The sequence below is a fragment of the Heloderma suspectum genome, chromosome 4 (genome assembly GCF_057233095.1).
Source record: "Heloderma suspectum isolate Gila_16-S chromosome 4, 16-S_ref, whole genome shotgun sequence".
Taxonomy (NCBI): Eukaryota; Metazoa; Chordata; class Lepidosauria; order Squamata; family Helodermatidae; genus Heloderma; species Heloderma suspectum.
This window is the reverse complement of record NC_139461.1, coordinates 173684645-173703524: the sequence shown is the minus strand read 5'-3', so window position 1 is coordinate 173703524 and position 18880 is coordinate 173684645. Positions and strand designations below refer to the sequence as shown.

The 18880-nt window shown below is 45.0% G+C and overlaps 1 protein-coding gene across 1 annotated transcript in view; it reads left to right on the top strand.

The window, feature by feature from the left end:
- Positions 1-18880, top strand: part of SHCBP1L (SHC binding and spindle associated 1 like) — a 40759-nt gene that overhangs the window by 18455 nt on the left and 3424 nt on the right. Inside the window, exons 7-8 of the mRNA XM_084851317.1 lie at positions 14528-14678; positions 15778-16028. Of these exons, the coding sequence (XP_084707443.1) occupies positions 14528-14678; positions 15778-16028 (402 nt within the window). The remainder of the gene's footprint in view (positions 1-14527; positions 14679-15777; positions 16029-18880) is intronic.

Sequence of the window (18880 nt, the reverse complement as noted above, 5' to 3'; positions counted from 1 at the left end):
GATAACTGTAGCTAGGCTATCTCTGTCCAGATAAGGGTGCAGTTGGTATACCAGCCTAAGCTGATAAAAAGTGCTCCATGCCACTGAGTTCACCTGTGCCTCAAGTAACAGTTCTGGGTCCAAGAGCACCCCCAAACTACAAATCTGACCCTTTAGGGGAGTGCAGCCCCCTCCAGAACAGGTTGAATATCACCTAGCTGGGCAGATGAACAACCCACTAACAGTACCTCCATCTTGTCTGGATTGAATTTCATTTTACTGGCCCTCATCCAGTCCATTACCATGCCCAGGCACCGATTCAGACCAGCTACTGCCTCACCTGGGTTTGATGAGAAAGAGTGGTAGAGCTGGGTGTCATCCGCATATTGATGGCACCTCAGCCCACACCTCCAGATAACCTCCCCCAGCAGTTTCATGTAGATGTTAAACAGCATGGGGGATAATATAGAGCCCTGTGGAACCCCATGGCATAATTGCCATGGTACAGAGCAATAATTCCCCAGCACCACCTTGGAATCGGCCATCCAAGTAAGAGAGAAACCAGTGCAGTGCAATGCCTCCAACTCCCAACCCAGACGACCTATCCAGAAGGATACCATGGTTGATGGTATCGAAAGCCGCTGAGAGGTCCAGGAGAATCGACAGGGTTGCACTCCCCCTGTCCCTCTCCCGGCAGAGGTCATCCCACAGGGTGACCAAGGCAGTTTCCATTCTAAAACCATGCCTGAAGCCCGATTGAAATGGATCTAGATAATCTGTTTCATTCAAGAGTGCCTGGAGCTGTCCTGCAACCACCTGCTCAAGCACCTTACCTAGGAAGGGGATTTTGGCCACTGGCCTATAATATACCAACTCCCAAGCACGTGGACCAGTATATTTGTTCTAATAATTCTAACGTAAAGAGAGAGATTGGGGAATAATTGTTTGCCAAATAAGGAGTGGAAGGAGGCACTATGGAAACAGCAAGGCAGGAGATTGGAGTATTTCATGGTACCGAATTGAGAGGGAGGACTTCATCCTATTCTGGATCTCTGAGACCTCAACGATTTCATCAAGACAAAGTTTTGGATAACTACTGGAGGCTGTAAAAAGGGTTTGCAAGTATAATCTCAGAGGTTTGTATCTTGGATTGTTCATGCTATAAAATTAGCTCATGAGGACTAAAACTGGACAGCCCCATCAGGGCTCTTTCTATTAGAAGCGTATCCACCTTGACCGCTTTCAGGAGAGAAGTGTTGCTACTGGACTTAGGTAAGGCTGTGACATGATCAAAGCCATCAACTTTCATCTTGCATTATAAGCTGGATGTTCGGGCAAGAGAGGACTCCAACTCTGGTTGTGTGGTCCTGTCATTGATTTTCCAGTAAGGCATGACAATGCTCCTACCCACCTCTGGTAAGTCAACTTGTTAATCACCCATGTGTGTGATGGACAGAAACCACAAAGAAGAAATACAGGTTGTTTACCTGTAAATATAGTTTTTCGAGTGGTAATCTGTGCATTCACGCAACCCACCCATTGTCCCTACTTTGGTTCGATGTCACTATTGTAGCTGATGCCGGAGTGAGATATTTTCCTTGGTAATGAGGCCATTTAGTCGGTCTGAAGGAACTGAGGGAATGGGTGGGAACTCACTGGGACATACACAGTGGATGGTGGGGGAAGGTTCCCACCAAAAATGTTTTCCTCAGCTATAGAAGGTTCCCAAACAAGGCTTCTTGCTGGTACAGAGCCCATATGTGTGAACGCACAGATGACCACTCAAAGAACTACAGTTCTTCTTTGTGGTCTCTGTGCATCACACATACAGGCTCTGCGCCTGCGCTGAGTCTCATTCAGGAAGCTTCTAAAGCTGAGGAAAATTTTGGCGGGAACCCTTCCCCCACTGTACACTGCACATGTCCCAGCAAGTTCCCACCCATTCCCTCAGCTCTCTTTCGACCGCCATAGTGGATAGTCTTTTCAGAGCTTCCTCTCTGCTTAGAAAGAGAATTGCAGTGTTCCTTTGCTGCTGCTGCTGAGGACTTAAATTTGTTTATTTCTTGTTTGTCTCCCCTGTCGTTCCAAAAAAAAACATCCCTTGTCGTTTGTCCGATCCCTCAACTGTGGCTGCAGTGCTGTCTTATGGCCACAAAGGCACCTTTTTGAACATGTGTCAAGTGTGGGAGTAAGTTGCCTCCCACTGACCCTCTGCCTTTTTTTTCTGGGTGATGGACACCTCCCTGACTTCTGCTCGTGCCAATCATTTGCTAAACAGCCACGAAAGAACAGATCAGACAGGCTTAAGGCACAGTTGTGGAGGAGAGCATTATTGGCTATGGATCCAGTAAATGCTGCAGGGTCTTCTTCAAGTAACAAAGTTGAGGTGACTATGTCTTTGTCCAAGCCAATGTCTCCTCACCTAACTACTTCAGTCAAATGGACTGATCCTCCGACCCCAGGGCACTCCTTAGCACTCTCAGTCGTGAGAAAAATCACAAAAAAGGCAAAGATTCCAAAGTCAGGATTGAATGGCCTTAAAAAACATAAGAAAAAGGTTGCTGAAAAGTCTTTGAACCCAACGGTTTCCGCCGCCACCTCCGTTGTTGGACTCGCCAATTCATGTTTTATCACCGATACCTGGCTCTCCGGTTGCCGAGCCAGTGTCGATGGTGTCTGAGGGTGAGATGCTGGAATTCTCCCCTTCACTACCAGTCTCTCAGGATCGAGAGATTTCTCCATCTGGAGACCGTCAATCGCCTATGAGGCATGAAGCCCTACGTCGCTGTCTTCTTTCCCCTCCCCGGGATCAAGAGCATTGGTTCTATTCTGGGCCATATCGCTCTCTGTATGGGGATCACTGTTCTGATTTTCGCTACAGGGACAGGTGATGGTCTCCTCACGGTGATTGGGACAGGTACTCATAGTGGTCTTGCCCGCTGCAACGGCCCTACCATTTTGAGGAATGGTGTACTGTTCGATGTACTGTTCGAGATTGAGAGTATTTCTCAGAGCTCTCCAGGTATGCTGCCCCGCGCTACACTTGGTATCACTCTCTTCCATCGAAGATTGTGTCCCATCCTCCTGAGAGGTAAGAGTTCCTGGTGCCTCCACCCATGCCACCTCTTCATTGCTAAGGAACAAGGACCACCTAAATCGGTGCACTCGATTCCGACATCGGTCCCACGACTGATCCCATCAACAGACCGTGTACTGCAAACAACTTCATGCCATGATTCTGCTGATGACCACCAGTCAGACTCTTCTTCCTACTCATCTGTTCCACCATCCATTCCATCTCCAGATGATGTGGTAGGATCCCATGATGGGGTGTCTCCTTTAGAGGATGCATTTAACTTCACTGAGCAAGTCAGCAGAATGGCGCATTCCTTGGGCATTGAAGTTCAACAACCGGAGGAGCATATACAGGACCCCGTTTTTGACGCAGTCCATTCTGAGTCTTCGAAACCGGTAGCGGTGCCATTCCTTCCTACCCCTCTACCGACCATCCACCAGTCTTGGAAGGCTCCCTCCTCCATGGCCCCGATGTCTAAGCACCTTGAATCTAGGGATGTATGAAAGTCACTTACCTTTTTGCGGATTCTGTTCATGGTCGGGGGGAGGTGTTCCGTCCCTGCCCCCGGAATCCTCAACGGGGGGGCGATCCGGTCCTCCCCCCCGGAATCCTCGACGGCCAGCTGTGCTCTGCGGCAGCTCTGCGGAGCAGCTGGCCAGGCCGGGGCCATCTGCAGCCGGATTTCCAGCCGCGGAGGGCTCTGGGTAAAAAAAAAAAAAAAATGCGTACGCAAATGGAGGCAGCTGTGGCCGCCACCATTTGCATTCCTTATTTTTCACCGTCTTAGTCTACGTAAATATTTTTCGCCGTCTTGGTCTACGTAAATATTTGCGTACTTGTCTTCGTCTTAGTCTATGTAAATATTTACGTAGACTAAGACGGCGAAAAAAAAGGAACGCAAATGGCGGCCATAGCTGCCATTTGCATATGCGTTTTCTTTTTTTTTTACCCAGCCGTGATAGGCTACATAAGTCTTTACGTAGCCTATCACGTCTATTGGGGGGGGGGGAGAAAAACACAGGCTGCAAATGGTGGCAGTGACAGCCGGTCGGAAGACCAGCTGGAGCCGCCGCCGTCCGAAACATCTGCCCCAGGTAAGTCTTGTCCCGGGGGGGATCCGTGGGGGGCGAGGGGGTGGCAGGCATTTGGCCTCACCGAGATCCGTCGTGGAATTCTCTGACATCCCTACTTGAATCTCTTTATAGGGTGCAGGAGAAGGACACAGCATTCCTGTATTTATGCCCTCTCCCCAACTCCATTATTGTGGAATCGGTGCGAGGTCGATCGCAGAAGTCTCACGCATCATCTGTCGATAAGGGAGGGAGAAGGTTAGACCTCCTGGGTAGGAGAGTGTACTCCACGGCTGCTTTGGGGCTTCGCATAGCCACTTACCAGGCCATGATGGCCAGGTACCAGTTATTCCTGTGGGAGACAATAGATTCCCTTTGTGCCTACCTTCCAGAGGAACAAAAGGAGCTTGCCAGGGTCTTCCATACCGAAGCTGTCAAATTATTGAGGCAGCAGATTAATGCCTCTAGACACAGTGTGGACTGCAGTGCCAAGTCGTTGGTTGGTTCCATTGCTCTCAGGAGACGTGCCTGGCTGAGGTCTGTGGGGTTGACTCCCAAAGCTAGGTCCCGAATAGAAGACCTGCCTTTTGAAAGACGGATGAGCAAATGGACTCTGTTCAGAAAGTGAAGACAACTGCCCGTAAGATGGGTCTGGGCCCTCCAACCTCTACAGCAAAAGTACAAGAGTCGTAGGTGGTTTTGGCCCCAGCAGTACACGACCAAACAACAGTTTGACCAGTAACAACGTTAACAATCTTCTCAACACCAGAAGCAACCTGCTGCGACTGCAAAATTTCATCAGGACCGTGGAAGGATCGACTCATCCTCGAAGTGTTGACTTTGACTCCCTGATGTTGATCGCCTCCATTCTCCCCAGCCAGCCTTTTTTCAGATCCATTGTGGCATGCTTCACACCGACCTGGAAGATCATAACATCAGACACATGTGTGTCAAACATAATTGCTCAGGGTTATATGATAAAGTTTCACACTCTTCCCCCTCTAGGGGTTGTTTGCATCACACCACCGTTGCAGGCCCTCCTTCTGGGGACGTCCACCCTGCTCCAAAAGGGAGCTATTCAGAGAGTCCTTCCATTCCAGCTGGACAGCTGCTTCTTCTCCCGGTACTTCACCATACCAAAACAGGACAGAGGTCTCCACCCCATCATGGACTTAAGGAATTTGAACAAGTTTATCAATCCCAGAAGGTTCAGAATGATCACTTTGGCCACAATCCTCCCTCTCCCTTGAAAGAATATTTGGTTTGCCACCGTAGACCTGAAGGATGCATATTTCTACATAGTGATTACAGATGCCCACTGTTGGTACCTCCGCTTCTTCATCGGTACCAACATTCCAGTTTTGGGTCCTCACCTTTGGTTTGGCAAGTGCCCCAAGAGTTTTTACCAAGTGCATGGTGGTCGTGTGCGCGTACCTGAGGCTGCAAGACATCGAGGTTTACCCTTATCTGGATGATTGGCTCCTGGTCTCGGATTCCAAGAGAGATCTTTGTCGTGCCATCGGGATTGTTCTAAACCTCTGTGCACATTGGGCCTTTATGTCAACAGAGAAAAATCAACACTGGAACCCACTCAACGTCTCCAGTTTATAGGAGCACTATTGGATTTGACAGTTGCGCATGCTTACCTCCCTCAAAACCAACAAAATCAATTAATCTGCGCAAGGGCAATCTTCACCCATCATTCAGTCACCACCCATACTATCCAAGTTCTATTGGGCCACTTGGCAGCTACTGTTGCGGTTGTCCACTGGGGAAGGCTTCGGATGCGGCTGCTACAGAACTGGTTGCTCTGAAACTTTGATTCCACCAGGGATGCCTGGCACTGTCATCTCTCGATTCCAGGTGAGGTGCTGACGTCCCTCTCGTGTGGATGAAACCATCCAACTTGAATCAAGGCATGCCTTTCGTCCAACCACCTCCTATACGAATCGTGACAACGGATGCCTCCCTTTCCAGATGGGGAGCCCACTGTGGCCTGTTGTGGACTCAAGGCATATGGTCTGGAAAAGAGAAGAACTACCACATAAATTTTCTAGAGTGTCTTGCGGTTTGGAAAGCGATGCATGCTTTTGAAACTTACCTTCAAGGTAGACATGTACAAATCCTGACAGAAAATACTTCGGTCTTATGGCACATCCGGAAGCAAGGCAGGACGCATTCTTCTCAACTTGTCACCTTCACTTTGGACATCTTTCAATGGACAATTCAGCAAGGCATTCTCTTGAATGCTCTTCATATTGCTGGACAGGACAATGTCATAGCAGACACCCTGAGTCGAACACACCAGTCTCATGAGTGACAGATGTCGGCTTGTATTCTAGATCGTCTCTTCCAGGATTGGGGCCATCCAACAATAGACTTGTTCATGACTCCGACGAATGCTGTATGCACTCACTTCTGCACAAGAGCGGGGGTTGGTCGATCATCTTTGCATTTGGTGCTTTCCAGGTTCAGTGGCGGAGAGAACTTTTCTATCTGTTTCCGCCATTTACCCTCCTCTCCAAGGTGCTGCGAAAATAGCACACGATGGGACGGGCTGCATTCTCATTGCTCCTTGGTGGCCGAGGCAGCCATGGTTCCCAGCTTTACTGTGTCTGTCAAGGAGATAGTTCCTGCACCTTCCGCAGGCTCCGGATCTGATATCTCAGGACCGAGGCAGGATCCGTCACCTGGATCTCAACACATTGAAGCTCACAGGTTGGAAGATCCAACAGTGATCACCCCTCCTTGAGTTCATCCTGGAGTTCAGGCTATTCTGGATGCGGCAAGGAAGCTGGCTACCCGTCGTTTCTATGCTGCAAAGTGGTCATCCTTTCAGTCCTTTGCTTCATGCTTTCGATCCTCTTCAGGCTTCTTTGGAGAACATTCTCTTTTTTCTACAAAGTTTGTTTCAAACAGGTTTAAAACTTTCATCTTTAAGAGTTTATCTAGCGGCTCTTTCTTGTTACAGAGGGCTGGTTCAAGGTTTCTCCCTCTTTACTCATCCTACTACTCACCAATTCCTGCAGGGTCTAAAGAACTTGGCCCTTCCAGTTCGAACTTGGGTTCCTCACTGGAATCTCTTAGTGGTATTATATGCTCTCCTCTTGAAGCTCTTCAAACCTTTGGCCACGACAGACCTTCACTTACTCTCGTGGAAAGTTGCCTTTTTGGTCGCCATCACATCCTCCAGACGTGTCAGTGAACTCTGTGCCTTGAGGGTGGACCACCCCTACATGATCTTTCAGAAGGACAAGGTTGACCTCAGGCCAGATATTGATTTTCTGCCAAAAGTGGTCTCTTGAATTCCACGTCAATCAGACCATATCACTCCCGACCTTCTTCCCAAACCCGTCTTCTGACCTGGAAAGGAAATTGCAAGCTCTCAATGTCAGGCGGGCATTGGCTTTTTACAAATCCAGGACAGCATTGTTCTGTACCAAGCAACACTTTTTTGTTTGCTGTGGCGGTCCTAAGAAGGGCTCTCCTGTCTCTTCTCAAAGACTGGCTTCTGGGATCGTGCAAACCATTGGTTTGGCCTGTGATTTGTCAGGATTGGATCGCTCTCCTTACTTCGGAGCACATTCCACTCAGGCAGTAGCCACGTCTATGGCTTTCACTAGAGATTTACTGCTGTTGGACTTGTGCAGGGCAGCAGTATGGTCGAAACCACCAACGTTTGTGAAGCACTACAAACTTTACATTCAAGCACATTCGGACTGTGCTTTTGGGTGAGCCGTGCTATCATCAGTCTTGGTTTAAGACACCTACCCCCCTCCAGTAACTGAGCTTGTTAATTGCCCATATGTGTGATGCACAGAGACAACGAAGAAGAAATGCGGGTTGCTTACCTGTAATTGTAGTTCTTCAAGTGGTGCATTCACGCAACCCTCCCACCATCCCCGCTTTGGTGTCAGTGTTGCATTTGATGTTGGTACCGAGTTGTGATTGATTTCCCTGAGATTGTAGGCCACATTAGGCGGTCTCAAGGAATTGAGGGAATGGGTGGGAACCCACTGGGACATGCGCAGTGGACGGTGGAGGAATGGTTCCCGCCAAAACGTTCCTCAGGTATAGAAACTTCCGGAATGAGACTCAGCACAGAGCCCATATGTGTGATGCACAGATGACAACTCAAAGAACTACAGTTACAGGTAAGCAACCTGCATTTACAGGTAAGGAACCTGCATTTATTCCCTAACAACAGTTTGTAACCTGGTTTTGCTACAGTATTTACTTTGATACGGTATGTTACAGTTTGTTTTTTGTTGTGGTAAATTAATACTTTGTCGGTATTTGTTTTTTCAGGTATCACATACGCTATAAGGAATTTTAATTCTTGTACTTATGGCTGTATAAGAGTTGGTTGCCGAGATCTTTTCAAATAGATACACATTTTCCTGTTGAGGAAGATGCCCGCTTGTGGAGCACCGAAAGGGTCAAAATTAGCGTATTTGCAAGCTGATTTTCACCCTTCTGGTGCCCTATAGTAGCTGTTGAGCACTAAAAGGATCAAAATAACTGCTCCGGACACCAATTTTTTTACAATTTTGGGGGGCAGCAGGGGCCACATGCTCACCTCTGTTTTAGGGTTTGAAACATGTTCAAGTTAATGTTATTTTTGTATTTGTGCATATTGAGTTATCTTTGGTTTATTGATGCTATTTATTGCTCATTGAGAACTGATAGATATTTTTGTTCAGTTTATGTATTGGTTCATTTATATTGATATTAAAATTTATGTTTGAAGTTAGGTTTTTTTTCTCCTTTAACATGGGTTAGGCACCAGAGTAGAGCCAGAGGATTGTGCTAGGAAAGGATCAGAAAGAACTATCTTGAAAGCTATTTGAACCCCGCATTAATCTTAGAGCTGAACTGATACCCAGAAGCGTGAGGGATGCCCAAGCAAAAAGAGAGAACTGATGCCCAAATTCGAGGGCTGTTACAGGTTTCTGAACATAATACAAAGTATTCAGTGGCTCTGAGGCCGGTCTTAGGATGGGTAAGACCAAAACATTTGGTTCTGGAGAATGAAAAGAAAGTTCAGGGAGGTTCCTTGCTACTTCTTTGAACTAAAACTTGCTGGCTAAACATGGCAAGAGCTGTAGAGTAGAGGACAATTAATTACCGATATTCAAAACAAAACATATCGCAAGGGCTGCCCAGGTGATGTCTAAACTTGTTGGTCTGTCTAGTGCATGGGAGTGCTTCAGGACTCAGCCTTATTTCCCATCAAGGCTCTGGGTTGGCCAATTTAAAGGTACCCCCATGTGTTTGCTAGCTTGGGTGTTAGTTTGGCAGTCTAGGTATTTGCATATTTCCATAGCTACATGGGGCCAGCTCCCCTTAATCTAATCAATGAGGAAGCACATACACAATTACTGCAACCTCAGAGGGACCATCCCACATATTATCATTGTTCCTGGCAGTTGACCACGCTGTGTCTTCTGTAACAAATGGATTCTTGAGCCAAAATGTCAGGATAATGTCAGTGACAAAGACCAGAAACAACTGCGCATGTATGGAGCATAAGCATGTCTGAACTCCTCTGCAACATGAACCTCTCTTTCATTGCTCCAGATGATAAAGATGCCATCAGTGCACCTCAAATAGAGGAAAGGCTTTTGGGGAGAGCTGAGAAAGCATTATTCTAAGTCAGCAGTGAAAATATTGGCATACTGGAGAACCATGCAAATACCCATGACAATGCCATTGATTCAAAAATACATGTTTTCCTTAAGCTGAATTAATTGTAGTTAAATACAAAGTAGCAGAGTCTGGTAGCTACAAGTCCTATAGCACCATCAGGGCAGATGTTCCTGATAACTTGTAGTTCATCCTTGTGGAAGATGTTGGTGTAAAGAGGTTCAGTATTCATGGTACCTAGCAATGTATTATCTTGGAGATTATCAATGGATTGCAGTTTCCTCAGGAAGTTAGTAGCGTGTGGCAACTAACTTGGAATATTGGTTGCATATGGTCTGCAAATGGAGACCATATAACCAGATATCCTGAATGCCCAGAATTATGGGATGCCCATGATTGCCTGGTTGGTGTATTTTGGGTTGTAGATAAATTCACCTGGTTGAGGCTTTTGAGGTATGTCTGTATGGATTTGGTCCTGTACATCTACAGGAAATTTCCTCATCAGGTTACGTAGTTCCTTCTGGTATTCCTCACTGTGGCCTGAGGATAGAGTCTTATAAAATATGGTGTTGGAGAATTGCCTCTCAGTCTCCCATATGTAGTCTAACTTGTTCATGGTGACAGCACTTCCCTTCTTGGCCTCCTTAATTACGATGTCAGAACAGGGTGAATTGATTTAAATCAAGGCGATTTAAATCATAATGATTTAAATCAAGTTTCCCATTGAAACCTTTTCATATATTTTATGAACAATGGTGCAAATCTGACCACCACTATGACTGTGCCATGTTAATGTACAACTAAATAGAGTATTATTTAGACCATTTCATTCTTACAAGTAGGCTGTGCATCTTTTTGTCACACTGTATGTATTTTGTGTGCTTTCCTTTTTTACCCATGGAGCAGGGTTTAGAATCCTTTTCAGTCCAAGGACTGGATGCAATTTCAGAGAAGTTCTTGGGGGCTGCATTCCAGTGGTGGGTGGGCTGAAAGGCAAAAGGGCCAGGGCCAAGAATGCCAAAAATTTCATTTCATTTATTACATTTTTTATATGGCCCAGTAGCCAGAGCTCTCTGGGTTATTTACAGAGATTAAAAACCTTAATGCAATATTGAACATAATATAAAAACCATTTACATACAAACATATAAACAGACAACACACATGCACCTAAACAGTTGTAACAATCAAGAAATCTGAGGACCCGATTAAAAACCTTATCATATGGTGCCAAATCCCTGAGAGTAAAGGAAGGTCTTAACCTGGCACTGAAAAGATAATGTTGGCACCAGGCAGGCCTTACTGGGGAGATGGTTCCATAATCGGGGTGCCACCACTGAGAAGGCGCTCTCCCTTGTTGCCACCTTCTGAGCCTCTCTCCAAGGAGGCATCTGGAGGAAGGCTTTAGATGATGAGTGTAGTATATGGGGTAGGTTCAGGACAGGAGAGACGCTCCATCAGGTATTGCAGTCCCAAGCCCTGGAAGTCTTTATAAGTCAAAACCAGCACCTTGAATTGGGCTTGGAAACGTACAGTTAGCCAGTGCAAGCGGGCCAGAATTGGTGTTATATGTCCGGACCTTTTGGTACCTGTTATCATTCTGTCTGGCTGCTACATTTTGCGCAAGCTGCAGCTTCTGAACCATCTTGAAAGGCAGTCCCAGATAGAGCGCATTGCAGTAATCTAACTTGGAAGTTAAATAATGTAAAATAGCAACATATTTTAGCTTAACGCTCTTACTGCCAGGACCTGAGCCTTAGGAGAGGCATTTCAACCTTTTAGACTGGGGGGGGGGGGTGCACAAAAGCTAGGAAACAACAAAATGATTATTAGTGGTTGAGGGGAAGGTGGTAGTGCCAGGGAAAGGGGCGGTGCCTTCTGGTGATCCCTGGAGGGCTAGATTTAGCTCCTGGACCCGAGTTCTGCACCCCTGCTATAGAGAGAATGTCTTTAGAATAGTTCCATGTCGGGTTGGTCGTACGACCAGCACCCATGACAGTTTGAGGTTAACAGCATAATCAGCATAACTCAGAAATATGTTCAGTTTAGTTCAATGGGGCTTAAGCCCAAGTAAGAGGGTATAGGATTACAGCCTTAGTATGGGAAATCAGGAAGAAGCACACTGTAAATGTTGTCTACTCTTTTTACTTTCCATTATTGCGCCTTTCTCCTATATTCTGTCTTGGCCCAGCTTAGCTTTGTTGTTGTTGTTCAGTCGTTAAGTCATGTCCAACTCTTCATGACCCCATGGACCATAGCACGCCAGGCCTTCCTGTCCTCCGCTCTCTCCCGGAGTGTGCTCAAGTTCATATTCATTGCATCCGTGATGCTATCTAGCCATCTCATCCTCTGCCGTCCCCTTCTCCTTTTGCCTTCAATCTTTCCCAGCATCAGGATCTTTTCCAGAGAGTTTTCTCTTCGCATTAGGTGGCCAAAATATTTGAGCTTCAGTTTCAGTATCTGTCCTTCCAATGAGCAGTCAGGATTGATTTCCTTTAGGATTGACTGATTTGACCTCCTTGCAGTCCAGGGGACTCGTAAGAGTCTTCTCCAGCACCACAGTTGGAAAGCATCGATTCTTCTGCACTCAGCCTTCCTTATAGTCCAGCTCTCACAGCCATACATTATTACTGGGAAAATCATAGCTTTGATTATACGGACCTTTGTCGGCAAGGTGATGTCTCTGCTTCTTACTATGCTGTCTAGGTTTGCCATAGCTTTCCTCCCAAGGAGCAAGCGTCTTTTAATTTCATGGCTACAGTCACTGTCTGCGGTGATCTTGGAGCCCAAGAAAATAAAATCTGTCACTGCTTCCATTTCTTCCCCTTCTATATGCCAGGAAGTGATGGGGCCAGATGCCATGATCTTTGTTTTTTTAATTTTGAGTTTCAGACCAGCTTTTGCACTCTCCGCTTTCACCCTCAACAAGAGGCTGTTTAGATCCTCTTCGCTTTCTGCCATTAGGGTGGTATCGTCTGCATATCGGAGGTTGTTGATAATTCTCCCTGCAATGTTAATTCTGACCTGCGATTCATCCAACCCGGTGTTTCTCATAGCTTAGCTTTGCCCTCACAAAAAACAAAGTAGTAAACAAAAACAAAATGTCTGTGACTAATAGGTCAAAGCAAGGTTTGATCATTACTGGGCAGAAAAGATCCAATTTAATTTTTTAAGAATCTCATTTTGGGGATTTTTAAAAAGCATCCATTTTTATCTACCCCATTATATTGTCTTTCTGTCCAAATTAACTCCTCTGCCTTGCTTGGCCCAAGTCCACAACTGCAAAGCATGGAACAACAACAATCCTATCTAGCCTTCGCACAAATGACTTTAGTCAGAGAAACTGGAAGCCGAGAACTCTAAAGAAGCAAGAGCTGTTAGTTAGGCTGGACAGAGCCATTTTCATGAGATGAAAAATTGGAATGAATGCCATGGTTGACTGGTAGGTAACTTCATTTTTAGGAGACCGCAAGTGTAGGGTTAACATGTTTCTGATGTGATTTAATTGTAATTATTATATTTTAAGTAAGAGAATTTTTTTTTTTAAAAAAAACCAATTTAAATTAAGAAATCGATGGTTTTTTTTTAAAAAATTATCCACCTTGTGTCAGGATTGTTTCTGACATTTCTGACATTATGTTCTGAACTGCTAAGATTGTGTGGCAAACTCGGCGGGTTGCCGGTTACTTCAGCCTGTGCACTGTGGCGGAAGCACACAGTGGCCCTGTTCACATGTAATGGTGGCAAATCATGGGTTAATTGACCTAAAGTTAACCTAAGAACTAATTGTCAGTTAACTACAGGTTGTTTAACCCCTGAACAACCTGTAGTGTCTGGGTTCACATGCCATACAGCAACCTGTGATCAGGCTGATCAGGGATTGATTATGCAAAGTGGAAGCGGCTCATGTGCAGCATACCACTATTATGTGTGAACTGGGTCTATGTAAAAGTCTAATCTGGTGTTATGACCAACTGAAGGGGTCCATACAGAAATCTTGTCACCAAGAAGATGTTTGCTGTGTATTGGTGCACTGACCAGTGTCGTGTTAAGAAGATAGTTGTTGTGTGCTGGTGTACTGGTTAGTATCGTAGTGGTAGCATTCCTTGAGTTGTAGATGGGAGAAGAAAGCCTCTAGATCTTGACGTGGCAAACATGTCTCATTACCTGAGCTATCAAAACACATTAGTAAAATTTGCCAAATGCTACCTCAGTAAAGTAACTCAGAGGAGTGTTAAAATTCCTCAAAAAGATAGAATAGCATCATTTCCATAAATATTAATTGGATATTGGTAATGCATTTTTATTGTATTAATTTGCAGGACAATACTATATATGTCTACTCAAAAGTAAGTCCCATTGAGTTAATTGGGCTTACTCTCCGGAAACTAGTTCTAAGATTGCACTCTTAGATGTCTTGTCTGAGAGCTTAGCATGGATATATCTTCATTTTGCCATCATGATAATGCTTGTGAGGTAGTTTAGGCTGAGAAATATTATGAACTCAGCACATTCAGCTGTGCCCGCTGCTGCTTGTGTCAAAAGCTTTAAATTTTACATCAAGGTAATTTCAGATTCCAAAAAAGAATTCAGCAACCTGTATACGTTATTTAAATTAATAGATAGTTTATTTTGCTTCTGTTAGTCAAGGTGATTGATTAACAATCTTTACTATAGCAAGAGAACATTCAGAAAGTTGATTTTGAAAGACTGAATTTCTGATTTTCTTTTATGTTATTCTGTCTCGTATGTCCAGGTTAAAGAATTATCCTCTGACACACTTCGACAGCATGATAACTTAAACTTGGCTTTGGACAGCTGTTACAGTGGAGATAATGTGCTTATTTTTCCAGGAGAATATAAAGCAGCAAACCTTTCCATGTTAACTGAAGATATTGTCATTAAAGGTCATTAGCATCCTTCCCTATTTCTTTGTGTTTACAGCTGCCAAATTAGAAGCAGTTGCTGTGGTTTTTATTAAATTGATTAAGAAAACTGAAATAAAATATTTGACAGAATATTTGGTTAAAATGTGAGGGCTCTTCCAGATTCTCAGAATTTAGAAGAGTGGATCACTTAGTTTCATATAAAAACATGTCTTATTTTCATCTCTCTTATTATAGACATGACAGCTTCTTAATGCATAAGCCCTGAAGCAGTTGTAGGCATGTGCAGCACTGGTCAGATCATTTGTGATAGCAAATAATCAGGGGGGTGGGTGAGGCTTGATCTAGTTCTGTGTTCTCCTTTCGCCTCTTGAACAAAAGCATCACAACTATTGCTGATCTGACTGCTGGAACAAGCCAGGAATAATGATATTTCTTAGGCACCTTAAAAAAAGAAGTTATACAGCAGGGATGGGCAACTTACAGGCCAAAACATCTGGAGGGCCACATCTCCCATCATCCCTAGCCAGCATAGCCAACGGGTAGAGATTATGTGAATTGTAGGCCAAAATATCTGGAGGGTGCCCACAAGTTGCCCACCCCTGCTATATAGTATGTAATGGGGGACAGTTTGTTAAAGACATCTATTTTAATATATTTTACAATGTGAACACTGAGAAGCACATAATCTACATTCACATCATCAGTCTTCCCTAACTTCTATTTGTTTTGGACTTCAGATTCCAGCATTCCTAACCGCTAGCATTTCTAACTCCCAGGCTGGCTGGGGCTGATGGGAGTTGAAGTCCCAAGCATCTGGAAGGTAATAATAGGTTGCAGAAGGCTGATCTACATTGTTGTTTCAACCCATGTCATCCTCTATATTGGGTGGGCAACTTGTCACCCTCCAAATGTTCTTGATCTGCAATTCCCATGATCCCTCACCATTGGCTAGTCTAGCTAGGGTTGATGGGAGCTGCAGTCCAAAACATCTGGAGGGTGAGTCTAGTTTGCATCCATTTGTACAAATTTGTACATTGCCCCCTCTAGATTCCCCCCCTTTTCAGTGTATTTATACATTTAGTTAGTTTTAATAAGGCTTTTTTTCTGTTTTATTTAGGAGTTGGAAAACCAGAGGAAATTGTGATTGTTTCAGACCCTGCCCATGAGAGTTTTGTAGTATCCAGGGCCCAAAATGTGAAATTAATGAATATTACTTTGCTACAGCAAGGGACTGTCGATGGTATTATAGTAGTTGAATCTGGACACACAGTTTTGGAGAACTGTGTATTGAAGTGTGAAGGAACTGGTGCCTGTGTACTTGTTGGAGCTTCTATGACAATTATAAACAGTGAGATAACTGGAGCTCAGGTACTCTAGTTCAGTATAAGATACAATATGTATATGTGAATGTAAAGTCCTTACATAGAGCCATGAGTATACTGACACAGAAATAGACTTAGTTTAATTGGACAGGGATAACATATGTAGGAAAATATGGACTCTGTGCTTGCATGGAGCCCCATTTGGGAACCTTCTGTAGCTGATGAATTTTCACTATAATACTGGTGGCTTTGGCTCCAGCTTCTTCTTTGACTCTTGCCACCGCTGCTTTGCTACTGGAGATGACCCATCGCTTCTCAGCTCCAATCTCCACTGTAGCTGCCTCTCACCCGACCTTGTTGGCTCCTCTAATTAAGTGTTTTGGCCTCTACTGCACAACCTCCATCTCCATGACAACTGGCAGAAGCTTCCTATACATCAGCCCAGGAGGATTACCAGTTAGACTTTACATCATTCTGTTATATCGTCCATCTCCTCACCGGATGCAACGATAGGTGCCCACGGCCCCCCTTCTCTCTCTGAAGATACAAGACTAATTACTCAACAGGTTCTCTGAATGGCCCATTCCCTGGGGTTGGAGACACATCAGCCAGTGGTGCCTCTAAAGGATCCAGTCTTTGAAGTGGTACAGTCCAAGGCCTCCTACCCGGTGGTCATACCCATGCTATCTGCTCTCTTGTAGGCCGTTCAACCATCATGGAAGACTCCTTCCTCAGTACCACCACCATCTAGGTGTCTTGAACAGTTGTACAAAGAACCTGATGCTGGGTTCTTGTTCTACCATCGAGCCCCTTTCTCTGTTATAGTAAAAGCTTCACAACAGAAATTGGAGAAGGCCCACTCCTCCCCTTGAGAACAGGAGACTGGGCATGATGGGGTACCACATATAGTTATGGCTGCGTTTGGGCTACATATTGCCAACTACTAGGCCACAATGGCTAGGTTATCAACTTTTTCTTTGGGTAAAAAGTTAGGACTCTCTTCCAGCATTTGCTGGAGGAAAAGAGGGAGCTAACACGGGTTTTTCAAGGTGAGACAATAAATCTCTCCTGCCAGCAAATTATGGCTGTTAACTGGAAGGACATTTAAAAAGCTTCCAAATTAAACTTAGCTGCTCTATTTTTCCTCTTTGTTTGTGATCCAATGAAGCTGTCTACACAAAATGGGGATAACTGCACACAGTGGCTGGTTATTTCACTATTTGCACTGGAGCTACATCTGCTGCTGAAGAAGCAAGCTGCTTTTCAGCTGGAAGTTCAACTAGAATAGTGAAAACACACTAGGTCTTCAGTACTTTCTATTTTCTGCTGTGGGGCTAATAGTTGGGATTTAAATCAGGAAAGTGGGGTGGGGGGGTAACCCCCCCTTCTCCAGGGCTACTGCCCTAATCTAATTTGAACCCCCTGCGGCTGCTTTTAAATTGGGAGTTCTGATTGTAGCTGGTGCAAATAATTTTGGTTCCCTAGGGTATGCTACAGGGTCAAATGGTTGTGTTGCCTCACGTTTTCAATAAAATCACCAGCTTCCCTTTCTGGACGTGGACACAATCGCTGGCTCAATGGGCTGTGCTATAATTGCATTTATTTTTTCACTGAAATTTTTCCATTTCATAAATTCATTAGTAACAATGAGTGGATGCCAATTGCAAATACAGCATTAGGCAAGGTTGGCAGATCCAAAGTAATTCAGATTTCTTCTTTGTGGTCTTTGTGTATCTCATACATGGGTTCTGCGCCTGCACAGAGCCTCAATTTGGGAAAATTCTGTAGGTGAGTTTTGTTGGGAACCCTTCCCCCACCCTCCCAGTGTGCATGTCCTTAGCGGGTTCCTGCCTATTCCCTCAGTTCTCTTTCAACCACCATCATGGCAGCCTCGTGAGAGAAATTCTCCTGCATTCAGTTCATTCGGAAAGCACTTCAAAAGCTGAGGTTTTACCCTTTCTCTTTGTTCTTTATCAAAGTTTTCTATCTTTACCCTTCTGTGTTATTTTTATTTGTTTTTCACAATCTTGTGATTGCCCTTACATTCCAATCATGACGACGTTGGAAGTGAGATCAGGGACCTGTCCCCAACAAATCCACCCCACAATGGTATGGAACATTCTGAGACCAACATCTGGGATCCCCAGATTCACTCTACTCAGTTGCTTCTTTCAACAGAGGTCATCACCCTACTTTTTAAGAGCGGAGCCATGATAAGAGAATGGGCCAGATTCCCATTCTCCAATTGGTAGGGACCTCCATTTTGGGATTCTCAATACAGAAGACCCCACAATTGGGATAAAGACCATGGTGATCCATATGAGTCTTACCACCTGCTCACCATTGTGGCCTTTCCCTTTTGGGGAATGCGTCTATACCATCTGCTCCAATCGGCTACCTTATCAAGACCACTGGATCGGGAAGACACCATTTGAAGTCCCATCCCCAGTACCACTGCCGCAACAAACAACTCAGTTGCAGACTGCCCCACGTCATGAACAACCGCCGGTCGTGCTACAGCCATCACTACAAATCAACGCTGACGGTGTGTTGTCACTCCCCCACAAGGAAGGTGATAAATAAGCTTGGCCCCAGGCACCACCAGGGAAATCCTGGCTCTCCGCTATGGAAAGCAATCAATCTGACAGCACATCTCAGTCTTCCTGCCCTATATCCATTTCTTTGCCTAATGCTGTTGTCAGGTCAGATGACGCTATCTTGCTGTCAGAGGACCTCAGACAATTTTCTAATCAGGTGCTGACATAGTCCCTGGGTTTGGAAACCCGGCCAGTGGTTTCCACAGTGCAGGATCCCATTTTTGATGATGTGAATGCAGAGCTATCCCAACCTTGGCCATACCTCTCCTTCCTGCCTTGGAAGAGACTATTAAACAGTCCT